We start from the raw sequence: 24,952 nt of genomic DNA, 5'->3' as shown, positions 1-24,952 counted from the left end.
CACAGCCATTTGTAAAGATAATACATTTTGAAAAAAGACAAAGAAAAACATCTTTCAAGCCATTTATTATTCATCTCACATGAGAAAAAAAAACTAAAATGCATCATTTTGTCTTCACATAGACACTGCAATGAGGAGAATTTAACAGGCAGTTTATTGTTTTACTGACATGGATCTTCAGGTCCAGGTGGTCCCACAGGTCGGACCTCCAGAACCTCAGCGAACCCCTGTCCAAACCAGCAGGTGACATCCGCCGTGTCCAGAGAGAAGAAGAAGAGTCTGTCTCTGCATCGGGTTCTCCTGTAAACTGACCTGGGGTCTGCTGACAGCACAGCCCTGATGGCGGCGCCGGCCTCCTCCGGACTGCGCAGAAACTTAAACCTGGGTCTGTCGCACTCAGACGGTTCTGTTAAGAGAGACGTGCTTTTAAAACAGGAATGTCCAAAGTGTGGCCTGTGGGCCATTTGTGGCCCTCAACTGCAGTTCAAGAATGATACAAATTTGTTTATTAATCTTTTTTAAAATCATGGTAAAATTATTGCCAGTATAATTTTCTTCCAATGGAAAATGTTAAGCATAACACAAAGTAGTTGTCTTTTTATAACCAGGCTTTAATAGTAAGTAGAACCGTGTTTATCGAGGGACTTTTACTGAAAATCCAGCTTTGCTGCATCCAAATTAGCTTTAATTAACTGATTAAAATTGGCTAAATACAGCAAGCATTTTAAAAGAAAATGACCTGAATCTCTTTCTTACAACTCAGAATAAATTTGTTCGAATGAGCCTGAAAAAATAGAAGCCTTTCTTCTAGCACAGTAAACGAGCACAATCCTTTTTACATTTCATCATAAATAACATCTCTTTTCTGCACAAAAAATTAAATTAAAAAAATTAGACAACTTTCTGTGCTTGCTTTAGTTTTTTGTTTTATCTTCTGCTTGTGAATACTTTTTACTTGACAATTTTGGCTCACATAAAAAGTTTGGAGATTCCTGTTTTAAAACAAGTCAGAAACAACAGCGCCCTCTTGTGGAGGACATCAACCTTTACCTGTTGTCTTACCAGGTGAATGTGCAGGAAGGAACGCCTCCAGCTGTTTCTGAGCTTGGGGGGTGAAACGCACATCCAGGCTGGAAACCGGAGGCTCTCTGATCCAGTCGGCGATGGTTGTACTGGAATCACTGCCATAACTGGGCCGGTCCACGATCTCTGCTGCTGGTTCCGTTTTTCCGCAGTCTGACAATTTATCCCTCTCCTCACAGTTAGGTGGTGTCAGATCAGCTTCGTTTGCATAAGACTCCACTTCTTTCAGCAAACTAACAGCTTCTTTGGGTAAAAAAAACTGAGTCTGTGGCGGCGTTAAACAAACACCTGCTTCAGATTTCCCTCTCAGGTGAAGAATCTCATCTTCATCTTCATCACCTGGTGTTTTGTCTTCTAGATGAAAGCTTGAGATGTTCGCCTCCTTCTCTTCAGACACAGTCTGTAGATCTGGGTTCGATTCCAGCCCCGTCCTCGTGTTAAGAGAGTCGTATTCTGGGATGTACGGTTTAATGTCCAGGACGGGAGTGCCAGCAATCATATCAATATCTGAGAGATGCAGCGTGTCACCTAGAAAATAAATTAAATATTTTAGGATTTCCTCAAATCACCGCACACCACATGAACTATAAATCCATTGCATGTTATTGTTTGCGCGCGGAAATTTCATGTTCAACGCCGGAGGCCAAAAAGTCGATTTTTTTACATGCCGTCCATAACCGCGCTGCCGCGACAGAAAAACAAAGTGAAACCTGGAGATGTAGGTATTATTCATTTAATGCCACAGTAAAGGCACAAATAATGCAGAGAAACCGTTGAAGAACAACTCTACAACGCTCAACACAGACCCGTTGCCATGGAGACTGACAACAACAAGGTCACTAATGTATCAGGATTCAACACAAAAAAAACCATTTCCCACACAAAGAACAGAACATTCTGTTTTTAGACTCAGAGTCTACAAACTGCTTTTGTCCTTAGACTTGATGTTTGTTTTGAGATTATTAATAAATGATCGCTGTGATAGATTAGCCAATTTAAACACCTGCTCTAATGATGCTCTGTCAGATTTGGTGTTTAGGTCACTTTTTTAACTGAATTAAAACACACCAAATTCTGCAGCACATCCACATGTTAAGGTTGTCAAAGTCAAGCTGTTTTTTTAATTTTATTATTATTTAAAGCTTTTTCCTGACCTTGTTATCTAGTTGACTTAGTGTTGACAATCTGTAGCAAAGCAGTGTGTCCCTTTTTCTTTTACATCATGTGTACATTTATGATTTAGTGCATTATGTTGACAACTTGACAGCTTTTTGCCCTCCAGCAGGGAGCAGAGGGGATGTTGCACTTGTGACGTCCCGCTGCAAGATACCTACATCCATCTCATGCAAAATGGCTTCATACCTTGAATTTTATCCAGCTTGGCCAGTGTCAGTCCAAGGGAGTTTGGTCGGTGTGGACTTCGTGTCGAGTAAACTCCGACTCTCTGACCGTTCAGCCTGGGAGGTTTCACCTTGGCTTTGTAACTCTGATGTCCGTTTTTATGGAAAAGAAAAATAATCCTGTAAAGATTGAATGTTATCAACAAAGATACAGAATGAAACATCCACTTCCAGGCTTCAAAAATAGAAAAAGTAGCAAAAACATAATATTTTGATGTCCTTCTCCTCAATAAAGGAAGGTTTCTGCTTAAGCTCATCTCAGCGTTTCATTTGTAATTACAAAAGATGATTTTGGGATCTTCAAGCTATAATGCTGCTCAGCATGGGGTAGAGTGTGAAGTGGCCAATTTGACCGGAATAAGATCAAAACTACATATGGGTTGGGAAAGAGTCTCTGCCTCAAAGACAGAGTTTAAGTTTCCTGGTACCTAATGACTTAAAAGAATATAAACCAACTGGAGATAAATGTGCAGGAACCCATCATGGAGGTAGATAGCTTGTTTGCTAGCTAGCTTACTAGCTAGCTAGCCAAGAGTATGCTAGCAGCTATGTTGTGTTCCACGAGAAAAAAGAAAACTTTAGTAGAATACACCAGATTAAATAGTCCCACCACAACAAAATTTAAGGCCTGTGATTAACACATTTAAGAGCAAAGTTGTTGGGTTTTTTCCAGTAAATTTAAAACAATTTATGGCCTTAATTTTAGATAAGACTAAATGTAAGACTTTTTAAGGATGTGCAGACACCCTGATTTGGGCTTCATGTGCAGTAATGTGTATTTTGATTCAGTTTATCGAGAAGAAAGAAGAAACTGAGCTGAAAATCCCATGAACACTGGGGCAGATAGAGAACCTCGCCGCGTTTTCCTCCTACTGATGTTAATTTAGAATTAGCAGTTCTTTCCTGTAGTTTATGAAATAAAGAAATAAAACAGTGTTTATCAGCAGGACAAAACCCACTTGAGGCTTTTCTAAGCTTGACAGGTTAAAGGAATCCCAGAGATATGTGCAGTATATGCATGACGTACCAGACATGCGAGTACTGCTCGAGGCCCACCAGCGCATGCTCAGGGTTGTTGAAAACGCTCTGCTGGATTCGCAGCTGAGCCCGTGACGGGCCGCAGATAGTCGGCTGCCTGGGCGTCCCGTTCTTCACGGAAAAACAGGAGCTGATGTAACCGATCGGCACAGTCTGGATGTTTCCTGCAAAGTGTGGTTAAAATATTTTAAAAGCAGGCAGTTTAATCAAAACAGGAGAGGTAAACGCAGCACATATTATTTTGTTCACATCTAACCTAACTCAGTGATATGATCATTGCCAGTTATGGTGGAGAGAAGAGACGGTTTGTTTTAAAAAATAACCCATCGTTGTCATGGTTACACATCTTAATTTTGACTGTTTGACAACTCTAGCTGTAAAAATTACTTTGTGACTAAAGTGATTTAATTTAATATTAGAAACGTTCATCTAATTAGTGCAAAAGTAAAAGTTCTTTTGATCAAAGTTTTTCAGGCATTGTGAAGTTCTGTCAATGAGTTCATTTTGTTTTCGGTCCTAACAGCTAATCATGACAGCATGTTGTGCAGTTTATGTGTATTAAGCATAAATAGTATATCCACCTTGTTCTAATGCGTCTGGTGCTGATAATGAAGATGTGCAGTCTTTTTTATTGTGGCCAGAAAAGTCGGCCTTTGACACAGCAGCCTGAATCGACATCAGATGTTTGCGATGCGCTCTGACAGCCCCGTCCAACGTCTGTCTGTTTAGGAAAAGATTGAAGAAAAAAAGGTTATTACTGGAGACAGAGGAGTACAAAACTGGAGACATCTTACTTCCCACCTTCACATTATGGTTAAAGGGCTATTTCACTACTTTTAAGTAATATGGAATATTTTATATCTAAAATACTTCAGATCTGAATAAACATTAATAAAAATACATTTTGCTTCAACCTGTGACCTATTTTTTTAACATCCTACGTATTTGAATATTCCCCTTTTATCATTTTGCTTGAAGTACTTGGTGTACTCTTTGAGTGTTTTGAAAAGTGCTACACAAATTACATATATTATTAATATTTTTGAAAACATAAAAAGAAGCCGTTTATACCACATTAGAAGAAGGGAAGCTTGAAAATGCCAACACTTAATCTGGTGAAACATGAAATAAATTACTTTGCAACTGACAGAAATTATTTAAAATGCAGTTCATGACATAACAAACTATCAATAAAACAATGCAGTGAAATAAACTAAAGAAAACTAATTCCACAAGGCTCATTTTTAGGGATAATTTACCCTGAAATAATCCAATTCAGCCTAATGTTTTTTTTCCCCCATTATCATTTAGTAGCTATGTCAAATCAAATAGAGTTCAGATTTAGTGAAACAGCCCTTTAACCAGCAGCCCAATCGGATGCTAACTTCAGTTTGGTCTTTTTAAAGTTAAATATACCTCAGATTTTTTATTTCTTTCCGCATTACAGAAACTTGTTGATTCATCTTCTTCATGTTCTCCCCGCAGTGCTCACACAGCGGACTCATTTTTACTGAAACGAAGAAGAAACAACGAGAGAAAACAGGTTTTACCAGGTTAGCCTGTAGCTAATAAAGATAGTAGCGAACCGTCGTCCGAACGTCATCACGGAGGACGCAGCTCGACGTCGGCGTGGAGGAAGCACGTGTTGGATTTTATTGTTGGCCAACAAAGACTGTTTACAGTGAAAAACAAACAGCTTACACGAGGCACTAAAGCGCCCAGCTGAGCATGTACAGGGCGTGAAGCAGTATAAAAACCGCTTTATTATCATTAATTAAAATTTTGCGGACATGGTAGAAAATAATAAGAAAATAATTGAGCGGGTTTAGGTTGTTTACACATTCATGCTTCTAACAGCAGGTGGCAGCAGAAAGGTAGGTGAAAAGATCAAAAATGGCCTTGGGAGCTGGATGTTATAACAAGAAGTCAGCATAAGATTTTTATTATAATTACTTCAGTAGACGCAAATATAAAAGCAAAAAGAAGGAGGGATAGAACTGAGCTCTGTGGCACCCCACATGTTAGAGGGGCGGAGGATGACAATATGGCCTTTAACCCTAACACAACAGGTTCAATCTCCCATGGCTATATCAGATCTATTTATGAACTTTGGCTAGGTTATTTCAAGGCATATATTTTCTTCTGGTGAACCAATTATTTTTGTTAATTTAATTGCACTCACAAGATACAAAAAAATAAAGTACACCTGCATTTTATTGGTCAAACCTGACTGGAATCAGATTCAACTTAATTGACCAATATTATTAAAATTCAAAATACTTAATTGATCCAAAAGGGAAATTAAATGTTATTATAACTCATATACATTCAAAGGTGTGAGCCGTCATTTAGAGATTACAGGTCATTTATTTGTCTTTATGTTATTTATTACCAAACCCTCTACCTCATTAGGTAGGAATGCAAATTTACAGTAACAACAGAAACAATGATGCCTCAGAAAATCCTTATTTTTCTCCTAAAGTACCAATTTTTTAAAGTTTTGTTCTGTTTGAGATTAAAATTTGTAGTTATTGTGGCACTCAGGTAGTGGAGCAGACAATGGGTCGTTTACTTTGACTATCCACCTTCTTTCCTGCCAAGTTACTGATCAAAAAAGTGAAAGTTCTAATTTTTTAACTTCACTTTAACTTGATGAATCTGAAAATAAAAATATAAATAATCAATATTTACACAATTTTCTGTCTCGGATGAAAATAACGACCAGCTTTTCATGACGTAAGCAGGTACTTTTATTTAATCTTTTTTACAAAATTAAATGAAAGACAATCCACTATTACGAATACAATTACAAGTTATTCTTACTTAAATAATGAAAGTAAGATTTAGCTCTTTACTCAATGCAAAGTACAAAAAAATAAAAGACAAATTTGTATTAGTTTGCAGTAAAGCACATTTCAGAATAAATAACCAATGCAGGTATGGTTTGCATTCAAGCTTTTTTTTTCCACATAAGCAATAACAACTGTCTCTCTGCAATAAGAAAAAGCACACTAACCAAAATAAACTTAAGACACACAGTGTGACCTTAAAAAATAAAAAAATAGATCTGGGTTTCTAGATCTGGACTGATGGGGAAAGTTTATATCTGATTCCCTGGCAGGTATTCCTGAGGCAGAGGAGGGCTGGGCAGCGTTGGGACTGAGTACATTTTGTTTTGGTCAGCCGAGTTCATCAGCGGAGTTTCATCTAAACCTGGAAGAGACACACAGATAAAACGGTTAAACTGACTTTTTGTTACTCATAAGAAGAACGGGAAAAAATGGAAACTCTACCTGAACTTGGCAACAAGTGTTTATTTGAACGTCTCACACTTGGTTTTACTTTTTATTATTATTATTTATTTTGTCTTTATCCAGTTTTATCCTCTGAACTTTTATTAGTTGGGGTCTGGGAATTTTTTGTATGTATTCTTTAAAAACTGAAAAATGCTAAAAAATTAAGTTAAAAATGTAATAAAAGCTGCAGTACATAACTTTTATTTTAAAATGTGTGGTTTTTTATTTTACATATTTGTTAAAACTGCCAAAATGTTGTGACAGCATGATAACAGATAGATAATCTGTGAAAAAATCCAGCTCCTCCTTGTGCTACTGTTACTGAAGAAATGTACCGCTCCCAGTCAAAAACAACCAATCAGAGCCAGGAGGAGTGTCTTAGCGCTGTCAATCAATCTCATATACTCACTGCTGAATGTGCTAATGGTGGGGAAACAATTTACTGTTACAGGAAAAGCAGTCTTCATCAGTGGCTAAGTTAACTGACCTTAGCATTCACAACAGGCTATGCTAACTGCAGCTTAGCAGAGAGCAAAGGGAGGTGATTGACAGCGCTAAGACCCGCCTCCTGGCTCTGATTGGTTGTTTCTAGTTAGCACTGTGAGACAGCAGAGGAGCTTGATTTTTTTCACAGATTATCTGTCTCATATCGTTTTGTCACAATATGGTATATATAACATAAATAATATAATTTTTATAAACATTACATACTGCAGCTTCAGTGAGAGCAACATCAGGACATTCCTACCTTCATCTGCTCTGTCATTTCCCGAAGGAGAGACGTCCTCTTCATCATCCGGGCCCAAGTCTTCTATCAGAACCTGGTCTGGGGTCTCGCTGTCTGGAGACTCTGGGTAGAGCGCCTCCACCTGGGGAGGAGCTGGAACTGCAGCTGAAAATTGAACTGGGACGTCATCGGAGGCTTGAACTTCGATTGGATCATCATCAGCAGGTTGAACTGGGACTGGTACCATGTAGGAGGCTTTTACTGGGACTGGAGCGACGTAGGGAACTTGTATTGGTTCCGGAGCGGCATAGGGAGCTTTTACAGGGACTGGGACAGAATACTGAGGTTTTATTGGGACTGGAGCGGAATAGGAAGCTTGTACTGGGACTGACACAGCATAAGGATCTTGTACTGGTTCTGGAGCTGCGTATTGAGCTTGTACTGGGACTGAAGCGGCATAGGGATTTTGTACTGGGAGCTGCACATCTGGAGCAGAATACTGGGCAGGAACTGGAGCAGAATCTACCTCTAGGTTCTCAAAAAGTGGGTTTCGGACCAGCACAGGAGCAGGTGCATCTACATCTGGAGCTTGTTGTGACTCCACAGCCGGGACGCCAGTCTGAGAGGTCAGTATTTGACCCGAGATGACTGGGAACTGCAGGACGGGGTCGGTCTTCCGAGGTCTCCCTCTCCTCTTGGTGCCACTCTTGTTCTCGCCTCTTGACCTTTTCCTCTGGCTCTCCACCCTGAAAGAGTCCAGCTAATTGTTAAGCCAGCTGACACAGGGCGGTGTGATGCATTTGCTAAGCTAATAGTACAAAGTCCCTGGCTCTGACCTGGGCATCATAGACCCACCAGAGCAACCTTTGCTTTCCTCTTGCTCCATATTCAACATAAACGAGACGAGAGATAAGCAGCTAGAGCTGATAGTGTTACCGCCATGCTCTGTAAAGAAACTTTAACATCTACTTTGACTTTAAATATTCAGCATAAGCATTTAAACTTGTATTTTCACTGACAGGGTTTGTCTTAAAAGAAATTTACCCAAAAACCCACTGGTTAGTTTCCTTCTCTTCTGCTTCGGCTTTTCTCTTCCTGAGAAGCTCCCTGTCTCTCAGTCGCCGCCGGATCCCGCCTGAAACAAATTCATAACAAAAAACATGACCATAAACTTAAATATGGACTAATCTGCAGCTATTAGACATAACAGAAAGACCTGGTTCCTGTGTAGGATTATATCTCTCTGGCTGCACACTGATCACGCTTACGCTGCAAAAACACAAAATCTTACCTAGTATTTTGCATCTAGTTTCTAAAGCAAATATCTTAGCACACTTGAAATAAGACAAAACTATTTTTAACTTTTCAGCAAGATATAAGAGTTCCTTAATATTGATGGAAAAGTACTAGTTCCATTGGCCGATTATTTCACTTATAACATGGGAAACATGTCTTGCTATAAGTGAAATTATCTGTCAACTCATAATTTTTCATCAATATTATAAAATTATTGACTTAAAACAAGCGGAAAAGTTACTTTTCAATTAGTTTTATTTCTAGTGTACCAAGATATTTGCACTAGAAACTAGAGAAAATATACTTGGTAAAATTTAATATTTTTGCAATGTGGGAACAATCTTTGACTTTAAAATAAATCCCCAATGACAGAAACTGCATCTCCAGCTTATTACGACTCTATCAGATCAAACGCAAATAGATAAATACAAAAAGAAGCAGAACTAATACCTTCCTCCTCAAGTTGGATTTTATTCTCCACTTCTTGCAAGTTCTCCTGTTGCGACGTCTCCTCCATTCTGGCTGCAGATATGAATGAACTCAACTGTAAAGGCGCGCAAGCAAACAGCGCAGAGAACAAGAAAAAAAAACTGTGTTGTCTATTCCCACCCCCCTCCTCTAGACGAATTATCTGGTTAACCATTACTCAGAGCTGGGAGAGTTCTTGCAGCTTGGGCCTTATCGTATTTGTAAAGCTGGAGGAGTTGGCACTGAGCTGTCAGAGGGAGAAAAAACTGTAAAGCAAGAGAAAGTTGTGTGTTTGGAAAGGGGAGGGAGGCGGTCAGTGTGTGAGCGGTGAAAACGCTTGCATGCAACCTGCTGAATTAGTCGGTTACAAGCAAAAAAGTTTGAGTTTTGTTCATATTTCTGCACAAAAGGCTTCTCCAAAATCATACATAATCAGAACAGCCCCCCCAAAGCCTCCCTGCAGGTTTTTCAGGCAGAACCAAACAAAGTGAGATGAGAGCTCCCACCCTTCAGCCTGCAGCAGGGTTCATCCCCTCCTTATCGCTCAGACGGAGCGCGCTCAGTTGGGAGTGTTCTCAATCTGCTCTCAGCATATTGAGTCCCCATGTGTGTGTCCGAGCCACTCACAGGAGAAAATAAAACCAAACGAACAGATTAAATGACCCTGAACGTCCCAGCTGTTTAGGGAATGCTGGAGGGTTCCATTTAAATAAGTACACCCCTCGATTCAAGAGGAGCAGCAGTTTTCTGTTTATCAGTCGGTGGAGGAGTATGGACACATTTTCTTTTGTAAAAATGGGTTCCTTAAATTCACACAGCACCTTATTTCAATCAGGTTGAGATCTGGGCTTTGACTAAGCCATTGTGTCAATTGGATTCCTGTGTTTGTCAGCTAATGCGGTACAGCTGTGAATCACCCAGCTTCGTTTTATTTTACCATATTTTGGTCTCATCTGTCAAAAAATGTTCTGGGAGACTTGTGGTTCATTCAGACGGAGCTTTGTTGTTGTTTTTTTAGAGAAAAGCAACAAAACAGTCAAATTTATTGTTTTTGGACACAAACTTAGTGAATAAGAGCCTTCTTTTGCTCCTGAAAGGCTAAATTCTAACTTGAAAACTAAAATAAAATAAAATAAAATAATTATAGTAAATACTATAGAAACTAAATAATTGAATTTAATTGGTGGTCACTTGGGAGTCCTAAACGATGTATCTCAAGTTGGCTCACACCTTAAAAACTGCTTTCTAACTCATCAGTTTTGTATTAGGGTCATTATAGTTAGAAAAAAATAACTAAATTTCCACCAAAAAAAAAAAAGAAATTTTGATATTAATCTCGGGAATTTTCTAGAATTTTTTAAAATGTATTTATTTAATTGCTGAATTTCAAAAGTCAAAAATTTCCAGGTCTTCTTTTTATTTTTATAGAGTGGTGTGAGAGACTCATCTGGTGACTTTTTTCAAAAAATGACAAATCTAGTGACTTTTTTCTGTGTTACTGGAGACTTTGGCCACAACACATGAAAACAACAATCACTGTGCATTTAGAAAAAATGCAGTTTTATTTGATTTAAAGAAACATTAACATCAATCATAGCACAGTGTTAAACTAGTTAAAAAGTTAACTGTTTGTATAAGTAGGTAATCATATGTCATTATTATTAAGTTCTGGGTACCACAAGAATCAGTGTTAGGCCCAAACTATTTGTAATGTATTTAAGTGACATGTTTAGTGTCAAATATGGTAAAATACTGGAATGTTCTTTAATTTTCATGCTGGAATGGCAGCCAGGAATGCTGAGTCAAGTTTATTTATATTGCACTGTCTGATTGTTGTTTTAAGCACATTAGTGTAGTAATCAATGCAAATAAAGGTAAAAACTTTGACAAGTTTCTTTAAATCCTGCTGGGAGAATAATCCTGTAATCCTGTACATGTTCTTCAGGTGATAGAAGTCTGACTTTTTAACCATCTTTATGTGACTATGAAGGTTCAGGTCTGAGTCCATCACCACACTCAGATTTCAGGCCTGATTACAATTTTCTAGCTGTAATAACTGAACCAGTCAATGGCTCTTCCAGATATAAATGTCTTTATATCACAGACGGTGATCTCCATTGCCCTCATTGTGACACCAATAGCAGCTTTTGACTGGATCTCTGTTGAATTAAGTCAGTCACAAAATCACAATGGTGATGCAATCACTTCTGGATATATTGGTGAAAAGTGTTTTGGATTACTACTCAAGATAAGATCTTCTAAGGCTAATAGAAAATCTGGTTTGATTGAAAGGAAAATGTAAATATTTTCCTGTATTTTCATGTTTTTAAATGTCTTCGGATGAAATCCTAAAATCTTTGAGCTGACATAGACTCTTTCCAGGTATGCATGGGCCTCCAAATTACTCAAGCCAGAAAGCAGGAAGGACTGTCAGCCACTCTCAGCTCCGAGAACTGAGGAATGTCTGTGCAACGACCAAATGATACCACAGCGCCATCTACAGGCTCAGTTGTAGCATCTAGAACGGATTTCCACTAACAGCTTTGAAAACATCTAATACATTTGTTAAAATCCAGATTTTCAGAGATATTTTTGTTTTATTTAAAAAAAGACACACCAATAGTCACATTTAGAAGTGTTCTGCAGTGTTTCGGACTTCAGGGTGTCAGGAAGTAAAGGCGTTGGGTTGAAGGAGGGGAGCCAAGCCCTCCTCATGTATGCACAATGCTCTCTTTACTCCAGACCAAATGCACACCTCCTTCCAAGCCATGTGTCCCAGCCGAGAAGAAAAAGGGAGGAGAAGTATTTTTGCAGAAAATTTGGATGCTTTTTCAGACAAAACATGACTTCAACAGATTTTAAGTTAGACTAAGTTACATCGTATGATTTATGGTGTTTAACAACAAAACACAATTTGTGTAATCAACTTTACTATAAAGTGTCATATCTTTGGATGTTTTTAATGTATATTTTTCAAATACAAATTGCTTTTAACTTGTAAAACTGTAAATAATGTTCAGTCTTTTTTCACTAATTCATATCTTACAATAGAGTGGAAAAAATATGTCCTGCTATGGATTAACAAAATATGTATATAATCTAATAAAACTCTAAAAAAATTGTTTTCCATTTTCTATGCTATACTGGAAAGAATATTAACATATTAAACATGTATTATGAGCTTCAACTAAGAAACAGAGCAATACTCATCTGCGCAAAATACTCTGTGCACATCCAAATCAATAACAGGTGTAATATTTAAGAACAGGTTTAAACAACAGGAAAAACTACTTCAGTGGTATCAAAAACATCATTTATTTTGGATTTCTTTAAAAGTTAAAGGTACAACCAATAGAATTTTTTTATTCAATTGAAAAATATACTGAAAGAATAAAACAAAGTTGATCAATGAAGTATGTGGATTCTACAAAAATCACAAAGTTTTTTTTTATAAAAAGAGCATTGAGGAAAATAATCTCTATTTGCTTTGATTGAGTGCATTTGGATTGATGACATCACAAGAGGCACCAGAATTAAGCAAATAGGCTGACATAGTAAACACTATGAAAAGAATAAACATAAATGTGTTTAAAGGATTAATTTGATTAAAAAGGTAAGTCAAGATGAAAAAAGGAGACAAAAATTGACAAAAAAGAATCCTGACTATTTGCTCATTGTCATTGTGTACATTTTAGGTCTTTTTAATTTCGTAAACAATGTTTTCGTACCAACTAATCATCAATTCATACCCGGTGAACACATAAATAAAGCAAAAGCCCAAACCAAACTACAAAAAGGTTAACAGGCCTTGTAGTTTCAATACAATGTAACTATAATAAGAACAAGTTTTAGAACAAATAAATGAGAGCATCTTTAAAAAATAAAATATAAACGAAAATCATTTGGAAAATCTATGAAAAAAAGGGAATGATTTGATTTCCAAGTAAGAGGCAGAATTAAATGTAATTTGAGGCCCATTTTGGAAAATCTGGAGACAATTAAGACTTTTAAAGCCTTTACGTTGGAATTTAGCAAATTAAATGATGTCACTGGAAACATGCACACACGTGGGAGCTTGTTTTTTGAATTGGTAGATTTTATTTCTATAAAAAAGTGTTTTCACAACAAAAACAGTAGACACAACAGAATACAGAGTGTTTTACATGTGACAAACTACATCTAAAGTTCCCTCTGATTTATTTAACAGAAACACCTGGTTGGTAGCTTGAAAATAATTCTTTATTATTTAAACATTTGAACTTCTTCGCAGAAACCAGCTGCACCAGAGATCCATTTCATGGGGGCCGCGTCATGTTTTCTGACTGCATTGCTCCTTTCAGAGGCGATGGGCGGTTCGGGGCGGAGGGGGGCGCTGTTGAGCATATATTTTGTTACAGTCCCGTTTCCCTCCATGGTTTCCCCTTCTCTCCGACTAACTTAGCGTTCGGCTCACTTCATTACACAGCCCTATATTCTCCCTCCATAAGGGGCATCTCTGCCGTTTTGGACTGAAGATCCCAGCAGAACCCGAGAGAGAGGAAAAAGTTTCACTTCCACAGGGGGAAAAGATGGACATGAAAAAGAGGATCCACTTGGAGCTAAGAAACAGGACACCGTCTGATGTGAGTCGTGCTTTTTTTAAAACCAACCCTTTAGTTTTCTGGCTAGCCCCTCGCTAATGGTGACCACATGGGTTTTCAGGCTGTGTTTTCTCCTTTGTAGCAGAGAGTAAAAACAGTCGCATAACAAGCATTAATCCCTCGATACTGTTGCGGATTGGGCGTATTATTCAGGGGGGCAACGAGACGAGAAAAGCTGGATTCAATGGTCACTTTGAAACGGCGGTTCCCCCCCAGTTTGCTGACATTATTATTGCAGTGCTTTAACCGTTTCGCAGCCTCTTCGGTCGCCGCTGCACACACACACGGCTCTAAGCACAATCTGTAAACTTATTTCTGCTGCTTCCTCCGCCGCCGTTTGGCATGCACACGGCGCTATATTTTATACACTCATCGGAAGCCATGTTTGCTGCTAGCTCAACTGCTAAAAAAAGAGAGAAAGAAATCGGCGCTTTTTAAGCGCACACTAATTCAGATTTCAGGAGCCTGGATGTTTAAAACGAGTTTAATTATCAGCGAAATCAAGAGTCGTGGCACTTAATGTTACATTTAGCCAGCGAAAATAACAAAAAAACCCACTTATACCTCGACTGTGGAATGATACTCTCAACACACAGTAAATACAGTTTATACGAAATGCATAACCACTCCTATTTCAGATTTTTATTAAATATGCGTTAAAAAGCTTACGCCGTTACTATGTTTTAACGTAAATCTACAAAATCAACTCATGTTACAGGCTTCTGTGGTCACACAAACTGTATTTCGCCGCGAGACTCTGAAAACTGCCCGTGTTTTAAATGGAATCAGGCGCTGCCATTATTCGCGACCCAGCCAGCTAACTTAGGAATTTGTTCCCGCCATATTACCACGACGCCGAAGTTCGCTCGTGATTCGGAGATCTGTCGCGTAAAGGGCCATTTCACTTCTGTTAAGGCCACATTGGATGAGTTTTAGTTTTTAATCTAAAATGCTGATTCTAGCCAAACCTGGGCTGAATTGTTCCACACTAAACAGAATTCATGATTTGTTAAAAACTCAATGTATTTTTATACAGGATGGGATCAACTTTACAAACTGCATGAGTTAAATTAATCAGTTCTACATTTGGATTATTCATTAATCCATTGTACAAATGGATTACAAATCTTATAAACATAATTTAGAACGTTATATCATACTTGGAAGTAATTTATTTGAGAAAACACAAACAAGGGCAGTTTAAATGCTTATTTCACTTAATCTTTGAATCTAGTTTGAAGCATTAGAACAACAGACTAGTCTATGAAACCCTGAAATGCAGATTCAATTTTACATTTTTGGCATGTAGACCACCTCTGAGAGTTTTTAGATTAAAAACCAAAACATTTCAAGTCAAACACAGATTGGATTATTACACACAAAAGCCAGACTCATTGAAACTGATCTTTTGACCTATGCAGCTGCAGTCATTCATCAGTGCTTTCTTGTTTTCACATTTAATTTACATTACACACGTATTAATCTGACAGTACCAATTTAAATTACACTGGAGTTTCTTACACTTAAGGAAAATTTAAAACATCTTAAATCATCTTTGAAACCTGAATTGAGGAAAAATTGCATTGATTTTTAAATATGAATCAAATGGAAATGTTTTAATAGGCTTTAAACAATACAAAACAAATTTGTTTTTGGGTCTTGCATATAGATTGTGAAACAATAATGCACATGGCTTATTTTCTTGCTGTGTAGAGTAGACCACATCATGTTCATATCCAAAAATAGAACTTAGATTGATTTAAACTAAGGCTGGCTATCTACATATGGATTCTTAACAAGTCTTATAACATCTGAAACCTGTATTCAATTTGTGAAACTTCAAAAATCATGTTTCCTTTCTCCCCTATTCAAAATGGTTTAATTTACCTGTAGATCAAAGAATACAATACTTAAACAGGGTTGACGCTTTATTTCTGATAAAGATAAATATTTATTTCGCAAATGGAATAAAAGCTTCAAAGATTGCCAGCTATATTTTCAGGCCATCAAATGTACTAAGTCCAGGTTACTTCCAAAGCAGTGAAACAGCCCTTTACTCAACGAAGCTACAATTCGGAAGCGAACTTCATGATCGCCATATTGCCCTTTTCGACATTAACCAAAGACAATGTAATTTTATCCACTCATACACTTAAAATTATACGATAAGCTGTCGTGTCGATGAATATTAAAGCTAAACTTCACGTACGCAGCTAATCAAATTGATGTGTTGGCTTGGTGGCGGCCCCACAGACCGAGTCAGCCTGCCTGCGTGACACGGAGATCCGGTGATCCGCGTTTCATGCGTGGGCAACCGAAAAACTCGACGGTCTGCGTTTCCACTCAAGCCACGCTTGCACTAAAGACATTTTTCAGACATAAAAAGTGTTGTTTTGAGGTTTAAATATCTGTAATCAGTCGTTCTAAACATCCCTTTCCGCCATTGAAGTGTTGGGAGAGCTGCATACTGTAGCTGTGGAGTCGCCATGTTGTCGCTCTGTCGTCTTTGAAGCCCTGGCAGAAAGGAACCGTCTCCATCTTTGTTTTTTTTTCCTCACTAATTTTCCGTTCTCTCTCCTTCGCAACTTCTACCTCAAAGCGAGTCGTTAAACAACCTGGGTCGTTCACTCGACGACGATGAATATTCCACTTTTACCCTCTTATTGAAAGCTGGTTTTATCGAAAAGGGGTGAATCTTTTCGGGGTGTGTTGGCAGTCCTTTTCCGTTGCTGTGGTGCTGTCTAATGGCGGGCGGTCTGTAGCAGCTGCTCTGCCGCTCCGCAGCGTTTATAAAAGGGGGCAATGGCTAGCTGTAGCCAGCTAGCTTCCAAAAATCATTGCATTTGTCATTAGTGGCTGCATCAGCGAAGCCATAGCAAGCTACTGCTTTGCTCTGCTTGGGTTTTAAGAAAGCAGGCGGTTATCTGTGTCGGCTTGGTGAAGGACACGCACAGAAAGTCCTTTTAGGACTAGAAACGCCATTCATTTCAACGTTTTTCCCTCTGCTAGTCCTGCTTTTCATTGTTTTTGTACAACATTTAATTGCGCAACCAGTGTGAGTTCAAGCTGACTCAGATAAACTCCGCCTTTGGAGTTGTTTTTCTCATATTTAACGTTACAAAATGTCCCTGAAAGAATAATGAACTACACATGAATAAAGTTTTTTTTTTTTTTTTAATTCTCATCTACCCTGTCTGTAGGCCGTTTTGAAAAGTATTTCATGAACAAAAAACATGTTTTTAAGCTTTATCCATATCCTACTGTGAAAGCAAAATACGTTTAAAAGTGCATGTCTTGATAATTGAAAATTATAGTGGAACGCATGAATAAATCTGGGTCCTCTAAGATAAAAAATAATGAAATCTGATCTCGGATGTTAAAAACTGCAAAAGATCCCACATTATAATTGTTCAATAATCAAAGTTGAAGCCACTATGAAAAGTTTTTATATTTTAAAAAAACAAACAGATTGATAGAATTAATAAATTAAGCTTATTTAGTGACAGTAAATCTTAAGGCACTTGATTGCAAGGTTAATTTTATAAACAAACAATGTAACCATACTTTTTTTTTTTCAATCTTTTTTTGAACAAGGCATAAATGAAAACTTTCAATCAGATCTAATTAAGGTGTATGGAAAAATACATTTCTTGGCTTTGATAGGTTATTTCTTGATAATTTCTGTAATTTTCTTTTGAGAGTTAATGGACTGAAACTGAATTGACCACAGATGGCTAAATTGTGACTAAAACTAAATTACATCTAATCAAGACTGAATAAAACATTAAAATGTGGCATCAAGATTAACACTTTACCTCACAAATGGGCCAAATTTCTATCAATTTAAGTACAGTTTAATTTGATTTAATAGTCGGATGTAGGTTAGAAATTTTCTACAACATTCAAGTGAAAACCAAAGTTTACAACTGAATTGCATCCTATTTCTATAGGCTTGGATAGAGAATTGGCAATCAGTTGCTAATTATCCTATAGACTTGACTTACTAATCATCTTTAGTGTGGCCACCTTCTGTAAAAGCAGCAATTTTGTTAGTTTCTGGTCTAGAGGGAATAGATCTGTGTGTTGGCAAAGTGGAGAAACGTCAGCAGCAAATGTAGAGAAGCAGTTGCTGCCCATCAATCTGGGAAGGGCCAAAATGTTTTCCCAAACTATTTGAAATTCATCAATCTACAATGAGCTCTCAAAAATTTCCAAAAACCCAGGAGCTTTATCTCAGACTCTGCAGGCCTCAGTTATGTTGTTGAATAATGAAACGTCATGGTGGAACATCAATGACTGGTCAAAAAAACTGCAATCAGTGGATCCCTGCAACACAGAAATGCTATGTACCAACTACATAGCACAGTGGTGGAGGTGTCAAGATGTGGGCTTGTTGTGTAGCTACCTGCATTGAATGATTCGACCATAAAAATGTATGTTTGCCAACATATTCTGGCATCTAAAATAGAAATTATGTATGGTAATGAAAGATGTAAAGTTAAGCATTTCATTTGTTTTATTTTGAGTCTTTGAGTCTTTCAGTATAGTGTGATCTTGCTAAGGTATATCCGTCTATATTTTAAATAAGGAAAGAAATATTAAAAAGGCCAGTCACCCTGAGTGATGGTGCAAACTGCATTATATTAGATGTTGGATGTTTTAGTCTGTAATGCATCCGTTTTAAATCTCTTTTTTTATTCCTAATGATTGACTTTTGCAGAATTCAGTAATAAAATTGATAACATTTTAAAAAATCTAATTTCAGGTACGAGAACTCGTCCTCGATAATTGTCGGTCGGTTGAAGGGAAAATTGAAGGCCTCACATCCGAGTTCGTCAACCTCGAATTCCTCAGTTTGATAAATGTCGGCCTAATCTCAGTGTCCAACCTGCCTAAACTAGCGAAACTGAAAAAGGTAAGATTTCTCCCTCGGAGCGCCTTAACGTGAGATTGGCCGCCAGCTGGTGCTGACGTCTCCATCTGCTTACCTTCCAGCTGGAGTTGAGTGACAACAGAATCAGCGGCGGCCTCGACGTTTTAGCAGAGAAACTCCCCAACCTCACACATCTAAACCTGAGTGGAAACAAATTGAAAGACATCAGCACGTTGGAACCGTTGGTATGTTTCTGTCCACACAGAGCTTTTCTCCACGCTACACATTTCATATTACATTTTAATAAACTTTTTGTTTTGATTTGTGTCCCGTGTCTGCAGAAAAAGCTGGAAAACCTGAAGAGTTTGGACCTGTTCAACTGTGAAGTAACGAACCTGAACGACTACAGAGAGAGCGTCTTCAAGCTGCTGCCTCAGCTCACCTACCTGGACGGCTACGACATGGAGGACAGGGAAGCCTCTGATTCTGACGGAGAGGTGGATGGAGAAGGCGTGGATGATGACGAGGACGAAGGTATGAAGTTTTAAAATTAAATTTGTGTTCAAACAAAGTTCGAGTCTCTTATGGTGTTTTGACACTGGATAGTTCGGTAGACTCGTTTTGTTTTGGGACTAAAATTGCAATAGTGGTTCATTTTCAGTTGATGCGGTTTGCTTACGCACTGCACTGTGTCAAACAAACCAAACCATCTGAAAAAGCTGTTCCACTCCTCGCCTATAGGGGCGCTGCACCAGGAACCACTGAAGGAAACGTGAACCTCTGAAGAAGACAGTAGCTGTGTTTCCATTTCAAATGAATCAATTCAATTAAAACAGAAAGAAATTAAAACACAAAGGTGTTGCATAGGAATGCGCTGATATAAATATTTGGGCCAATAAAGAAGTCCGATATTTATATTTCTGCTTTGATAACTGAAATGCAGTGATGTCTTATATGTTGTTGTACATTGTTTCCCTGCTTCAGTTAGATACCCACAATCCTGTGCTGCATCACTATGACTCACATGACCAAACAAACATCACATGACCAACACCCTCCCATTCCAGAAACATAAACCAGATGGAAAAAACATGGATTGTTGACATCAACACAAAATTAGCTGACATCAGCCAATATAAAATATATCCTATATTTACTTCAGCCATGTAATTTATGATATTTAGTGTGAATTAAAACTTTATATGTGAAGCCCTCTATTATTTTTCTAACTGATAGATCAGTCAGGATTTCTGTGCAGTCTAGAAAACATTTCTGTTCCAGATGTTTCTCCACATCCCATTTACTTTTAACATCCATCTAATCTTGTGATCGTCAATCTCATTTTTGTTTCCATATCTATTTCTGTAGGAATGTCTACCATAAACTCAAAGTGGCGTTTTTCTGTTTATACTTTTTAAATTTCAGTAGAAATGACTGGAGACCCTGAAAATTGTTTTATCAAGATTCTGCCTCTGAAACTACATTACATCTGCTCCAGCTTAAATTTACAATTATATATATCCTACCTAAAGTTAAGTAAAAACAGCTTAATGTAATTTGCCTAAATATTGTTTTTTGTCTATGAATATACCTGAAACTTGCAGAAACTGTTTTTAAATATTAACTTTTTGTTTGGAAAACATTTATTGAGTTTAGATATAGAAAATGTTGCCTGTTTTATAAAATTACAGAATATTAACTTTATGCATCAGAGCATACATAAAGTTCGAATGCAGTTTGGTCTTGCTCACCGAAAAATTTAAAATAAAAGTATATAACATCTCTGTTTTACGGAGTTGCATTCAATATATAAGGAAAATCTTGAATCTAGATTTCCCAGAAGGTTCCTGGGGTTTTTCCCCTGGTTTCCACTTGGGGGCCAGTTGAAATTTAGCACTGACAGCATTTATACTGTAATACAGTATTACTGCATGCAGAATGATGCTGAAGGTCAGTTTGTACAAAATGAGCTCAGATTTGTCATGTTAATCATTTAATTAAAAGGGGATAAAATATTTGAATTTTGCAAATAAAATAAGCCAACATTGGACATTATATGGAAAAAGTGATGAACCTGCATCTTTAATTCTGTTATCTTTAACGTGACCATTGGATGTTAAATTACAGAATACTTGCATTTAAAATAAGGGAGAAGTTATAAAAACATCTTGTACTTTTTTTTTAATGTGGCAGATGTTTTTTGTATGCCACTGTATGGTGCATTCACTGACTGAAGGGAAAAATCAGGTTTGGTAGAATCTGAATTTTACTTATTTCTTTTGTTTTATTTTTACAGAGGGAGAGGAGGAGGAAGACGAAGATGGGGAGGAGGAAGACTTTGATGAGGAGGATGATGATGAGGAAGATGAAGAGGAGGTAGAAGGAGAAGAAGATGATGATGAAGTTAGTGGTGATGAGGAGGTAAGAAAACCCAAACAATCCTGATGGATTGTTTACATAAAAAGTGCTGCTTATTTTTAAACTTGTAAATGTTTTTGATGAAGGACGACGAGTTCGGTCAGGATGGAGAGGTGGAGGATGAGGATGAAGATGAGGATGAAGACGAAGAGGGTGAGTAGCTACTTAAAGCTCATATTTACACAGGTGGATGATAAAATCTGCATTCAGCAAAGATGAGTTTTAGTGAATATTTACTGATCAAAACCAAACTCTTTTTTTGTTCTAAATATATTCTAAATTTTAGTCTGAAGCTAACAGAAGCTCTTCTTCCTTTCTGGATTTAAAATAGAGAATAACATCTGAAATTGCAAACAAACTGATTTGAAAAACCAAAATTTCTACTAGTTTTTACACAATGGTTACCTTCTAGCCCTGAGAATTGGTTTAAAAAAAAAATCAGTTTTTCAATAAAATTGAGTGAGAAAATTGACATGAATTTATTAAAAACAGCAACAGAAGCTTCCTAAATACTATTAATATGATGTACGTCAAAGATCCAGAAATATTTAATTTGTGTTTTGGTAAATCCCAAGTCTAGGTTGTTTCTCAAAGGGAAAGTGAGGATTTCCTTGCAATAAACAAATTCTGAAAAAATTCCCCTGAAGTGGGCGGAGCCACGAGACACAGATGGACGTGACCACGCCCCCGGTGTCTCTTGGCTCTGCCCATTTGGAAGTTTTGTTTTTGGAATTCAGTTTGTCTTCAATTTATGCAAAATATAAAATTTTACCAAACCCCAGTGGATGACTTCTATAAAATTATAAAACTTTACTCTCCTGGTGTGACACTGTTTGAACACTAGAGGGCGCTTGTTAAGAACAGTGTTGCCTGAATATGGAATGTATTCACAAACATGTATAAGATATAAGATATGTCTTATATAGTATAAGACCACAGGACTTGCTGATTTAGGCAGCTTTTTTTGCATAATTATTACTAGCCTTTCTTGCATTAGTTTGATGAAGTTTTTTTTCTGTGTATATTCAACCCAGAAGCAGAAGCCGGGAAAGGCCAGAAGAGAAAGCGAGATGCGGAGGACGAAGACGACGATGAGGACGACGAAGAAGACGATTAAACGCAAAACTGAAAACGAGAGCCTACCGAGTTTTTCCCCTCTTTGACCCCCTCACAAACCCGAACGTCCACCCTCCAACAACTCGCACCGCCTTTTTAAACCGTGTCAACTTGTCCCTCCTCTTCCTCCCCCCAGCACTGCGCTCTTTACGAGCAAGACTGTACCGACGGGTGGGCCGAGTGGAGCTGCCCCCTCCCACAATCCCCATCTTCTTTAATTTTTCTTTTCTTCTCCTTCCTCCCACACCAAGGAACTGAGAGCCACCTAACGCCCCCACTTCGCTCCCACCCGCAACCCCAGAGGTTCTCAGGCAGCCGACCACTCAGCATTCCACATTTCCACTGTCCATCCCTCTTTATGTATTCCCGTGTGAGGACTTTGGGACTGGTATCTAGTTTTGGGTCTGTGTTTTTAATATTTTGTTGGATTAATTTTTTTCCTTTTATTTTTTTTGTTGTTGGGTTTATTATTTCCCTATTTTTTTTTCTGTTATTTTTTTCCCCAATAAAATTATTGCTATAGCAGCTGTGCAACCAGCAGGCCATGGTTTTTAGTGTGGCGGCCTGTTGCACAAATCAAGGTTGTAGCTACATTTTTACTTTCTGTATGACAAAAAAACAACTTTGTAAATAAAATGTTAACATTTTTGGCTTTTCTCGCTCCCTGCTTTGCTTTTCTGCTGCGTTTTAAAATTAATAAGATTACAGATGGGATCAGTGACATCAGTGGCCGAAAAACGTCCTTTTCTATGGCTCCTGCTGATGATACTAAACCAGAGGTGATTGAGATTTACCAGGTCAAAGTTAGTGTGGGTACGTCGCATTACATTAAAAAAAATCATTTTACGGAACCCTCCAGGGGACATGGGGGATTTTTTTTCTTTTGCGTTCCCTCGCAATAATCTACTGATCAGTTCATGCGGCATAATTTAATACTGTAAGCCTTTTTTACGGTGGCCGCCGTACTTCCTGCTTTAATACAAGCTTAAAAGGTTTTTCCATGGACTATTGAGTTATTATCGCGGGGTAATAAGTCATCTGATTGTGTCTCCATTGTGTTCGTGTCTGAATGGTTTAAAGGGCTGCTTTCTGTGCCGTTCCATCTGAGCCTTAACAGACATAAATATGCAGTAAATAAATCGATTTTCAATCAGTTTTTTTTTTTTTGCACCAAAGCGTTAATAAACACGTTTTATTATAAAACACAGCAAACTAATGGTGGTAGACGGCCGCACTGGATTAACTCGGGGAATCTCATCTGTCCGTGTATCAATCAACTCCAAATCTCTTCTTTGTTCTGTCACAATTATCCATTTATTTTGATTATCATGCTCCAAACTGCGAGGACTGACCACCCAGCTCACCCGCTTCCTCATACAGAGCCAGCAGCGTCACCTTCCCATTCATACTTGATGACGTCACGCCCACATCGACACGCCCACCACCAGGTGTCAAAGCCGCTGCTCCTGCCATATCAAATAACTACTTATTTCATTCATATGGATCTTTTGCGAGGGAGCGCAAAAGAAAAAAAAATCCCCATGTCCCCTGGAGGGCTCCGTATCATTTGTCCTGCCTGCGGCCTTACCTGTTGGCGTTTTCTTTACTTGTTTACCAGCCGCCATTATAACGAAGGGACTTTTGCTGGCACTTTTCAGTGCGCATGCGCGAACAACGGTGCTAAGCGCAGCAAAAGAAGCTAGGTAGCGAGTTACCTCCAATTTTTAGCTCTAGGTTTTCTCTTAAACGTAAGAAAGGGTATAAAAAGTAAGGGGGCTTTACCAAGTAAGAAGACAAAAACTTACTTTCACACGGAATGTAACGGAGTCATCAATGTATACATAAGTTTTGCATTTTGGTCATTTTCATGCTGAGAAAGTGAGCCTAATATGTTGACTTTTTACAAGTGTACTTTAAAAAAGGGCTGCAAAACGACCGTAAAGTGTGGAAAAGTATGAGATTATGACAAAAATATGTAGGAATTGTCAGATTCACAAAAACCAACCATAGCAGATGAATGTGAAGTCTTAGTGAAATGGGACACAAAAATCCAGCAAAACTTGACAAATTATTCAAGATATAAACTGATTCATTAAAACAAAATGTTGGCCACAGAGGAAAAATATCACATTTTAACTGTTTTGTAGCAATATTCTGCTATGTGCTGACGACACTGCCTCATTTGTTGAGTTTAGCAGCACATGTAACCCTTTACTGACCATACATGATCACCGTCATCCTTAATTCTTTGCTTGAAAATAAAGGAGAGAAACAGTCTTCTAATATCCTGCATTAACAGTCTGGAATTGAAAGCTTGAATATTTAAGTATTTCATTGAGTGTCCTAAAGAAGGTTGAACCTGAGAATTTAAATCAATAAATGGGTCGGAATAAACAGGATTAAAGATTGGTTAAAAGCAACCAAAGTCTAACAAATTAAAAAAAAGATTACAGCAAAAATAATTTTATAACTCATATTTTTGTGATTTAAAACTTTTGTTTGGTGCCATTTGGTAATCAGTTCCCTGAATAAAAATCAGTTAAAAACAGACAAACTTAGAATATTTGTTTTGTATGCATTTGCTGCAATTCAGTGAC

At 37.8% G+C, this 24,952-nt stretch overlaps 3 protein-coding genes across 7 annotated transcripts; 1 reads left to right on the top strand and 2 right to left on the bottom strand.

Moving 5' to 3' along the window:
* Window positions 1-48: 48 nt before the first annotated feature.
* trmo (tRNA methyltransferase O) lies at window positions 49-5,141 on the bottom strand. 3 transcript variants are annotated; one of them, XM_015003715.2, is made up of 6 exons: window positions 4,938-5,141; window positions 4,103-4,242; window positions 3,511-3,685; window positions 2,446-2,603; window positions 1,051-1,611; window positions 49-406 (listed from the first exon to the last, which is right to left on the bottom strand). In XM_015003715.2, the coding sequence occupies exons 1-6, from the start codon at window positions 5,024-5,026 to the stop codon at window positions 162-164; spliced, it is 1,368 nt and encodes a 455-aa protein (XP_014859201.2). In that variant the 5' UTR covers window positions 5,027-5,141; the 3' UTR covers window positions 49-161. The 3 variants fall into 3 exon arrangements, with proteins under 3 accessions (XP_014859201.2, XP_014859202.2, XP_014859203.2); XM_015003716.2 differs by having other exon boundaries at window positions 1,063-1,611; XM_015003717.2 differs by having other exon boundaries at window positions 5,072-5,114.
* A 1,106-nt stretch (window positions 5,142-6,247) lies between these two features.
* On the bottom strand, window positions 6,248-9,498 carry hemgn (hemogen). Of its 2 annotated transcripts, none has more exons than XM_014970372.2 (4): window positions 9,291-9,498; window positions 8,589-8,679; window positions 7,566-8,290; window positions 6,248-6,734 (listed from the first exon to the last, which is right to left on the bottom strand). In XM_014970372.2, exons 1-4 carry the CDS (start codon window positions 9,481-9,483, stop codon window positions 6,622-6,624), a joined length of 1,122 nt encoding a protein of 373 aa, XP_014825858.2. In that variant the 5' UTR covers window positions 9,484-9,498; the 3' UTR covers window positions 6,248-6,621. The 2 variants fall into 2 exon arrangements, with proteins under 2 accessions (XP_014825858.2, XP_014825860.2); XM_014970374.2 differs by having other exon boundaries at window positions 8,601-8,679.
* Window positions 9,499-13,704: 4,206 nt separating this feature from the next.
* Window positions 13,705-23,002, top strand: anp32b (acidic nuclear phosphoprotein 32 family member B). 2 transcript variants are annotated; one of them, XM_014970376.2, is made up of 7 exons: window positions 13,705-13,930; window positions 18,714-18,863; window positions 18,944-19,066; window positions 19,163-19,355; window positions 21,118-21,242; window positions 21,326-21,392; window positions 22,277-23,002. In XM_014970376.2, the coding sequence occupies exons 1-7, from the start codon at window positions 13,877-13,879 to the stop codon at window positions 22,354-22,356; spliced, it is 792 nt and encodes a 263-aa protein (XP_014825862.1). In that variant the 5' UTR covers window positions 13,705-13,876; the 3' UTR covers window positions 22,357-23,002. The 2 variants fall into 2 exon arrangements, with proteins under 2 accessions (XP_014825862.1, XP_014825861.1); XM_014970375.2 differs by having other exon boundaries at window positions 22,274-23,002.
* Window positions 23,003-24,952: the final 1,950 nt, after the last annotated feature.

Source organism: Poecilia mexicana, unplaced genomic scaffold, assembly GCF_051168715.1.
Source record: "Poecilia mexicana isolate PSO_F unplaced genomic scaffold, ASM5116871v1 scaffold_1, whole genome shotgun sequence".
NCBI classification, from domain to species: Eukaryota; Metazoa; Chordata; class Actinopteri; order Cyprinodontiformes; family Poeciliidae; genus Poecilia; species Poecilia mexicana.
The sequence above is the reverse complement of the archived record's forward strand: the minus strand, read 5'-3'. Positions and strand labels throughout refer to the sequence as shown.

What these genes read in the sequence shown, in the direction of transcription:
- hemgn (XM_014970372.2), bottom strand. Translation starts at nt 9,483, where the DNA reads ATGGTTAACCAGATAATTCGTCTAGAGGAGGGGGGTGGGAATAGACAA. An exon ending in AATCCAACTTGAGGAGGAAG is followed by an intron (nt 8,680 to 9,290) that starts GTATTAGTTCTG and finishes AATTTGTTTCAG; the next exon opens with GCGGGATCCGGCGGCGACTG. An exon ending in AAATGACAGAGCAGATGAAG is followed by an intron (nt 6,735 to 7,565) that starts GTAGGAATGTCC and finishes TGTCTCTTCCAG; the next exon opens with GTTTAGATGAAACTCCGCTG.
- anp32b (XM_014970375.2), top strand. Translation starts at nt 13,877, where the DNA reads ATGGACATGAAAAAGAGGATCCACTTGGAGCTAAGAAACAGGACACCG. An exon ending in AACTAGCGAAACTGAAAAAG is followed by an intron (nt 18,864 to 18,943) that starts GTAAGATTTCTC and finishes CTTACCTTCCAG; the next exon opens with CTGGAGTTGAGTGACAACAG. An exon ending in TGAGGATGAAGACGAAGAGG is followed by an intron (nt 21,393 to 22,273) that starts GTGAGTAGCTAC and finishes TATTCAACCCAG; the next exon opens with AAGCAGAAGCCGGGAAAGGC.
- trmo (XM_015003715.2), bottom strand. Translation starts at nt 5,026, where the DNA reads ATGAGTCCGCTGTGTGAGCACTGCGGGGAGAACATGAAGAAGATGAAT. An exon ending in ACCAGACGCATTAGAACAAG is followed by an intron (nt 3,686 to 4,102) that starts GTGGATATACTA and finishes CACACTTTGCAG; the next exon opens with GAAACATCCAGACTGTGCCG. An exon ending in TTCACCTGGTAAGACAACAG is followed by an intron (nt 407 to 1,050) that starts GTAAAGGTTGAT and finishes CTCTCTTAACAG; the next exon opens with AACCGTCTGAGTGCGACAGA.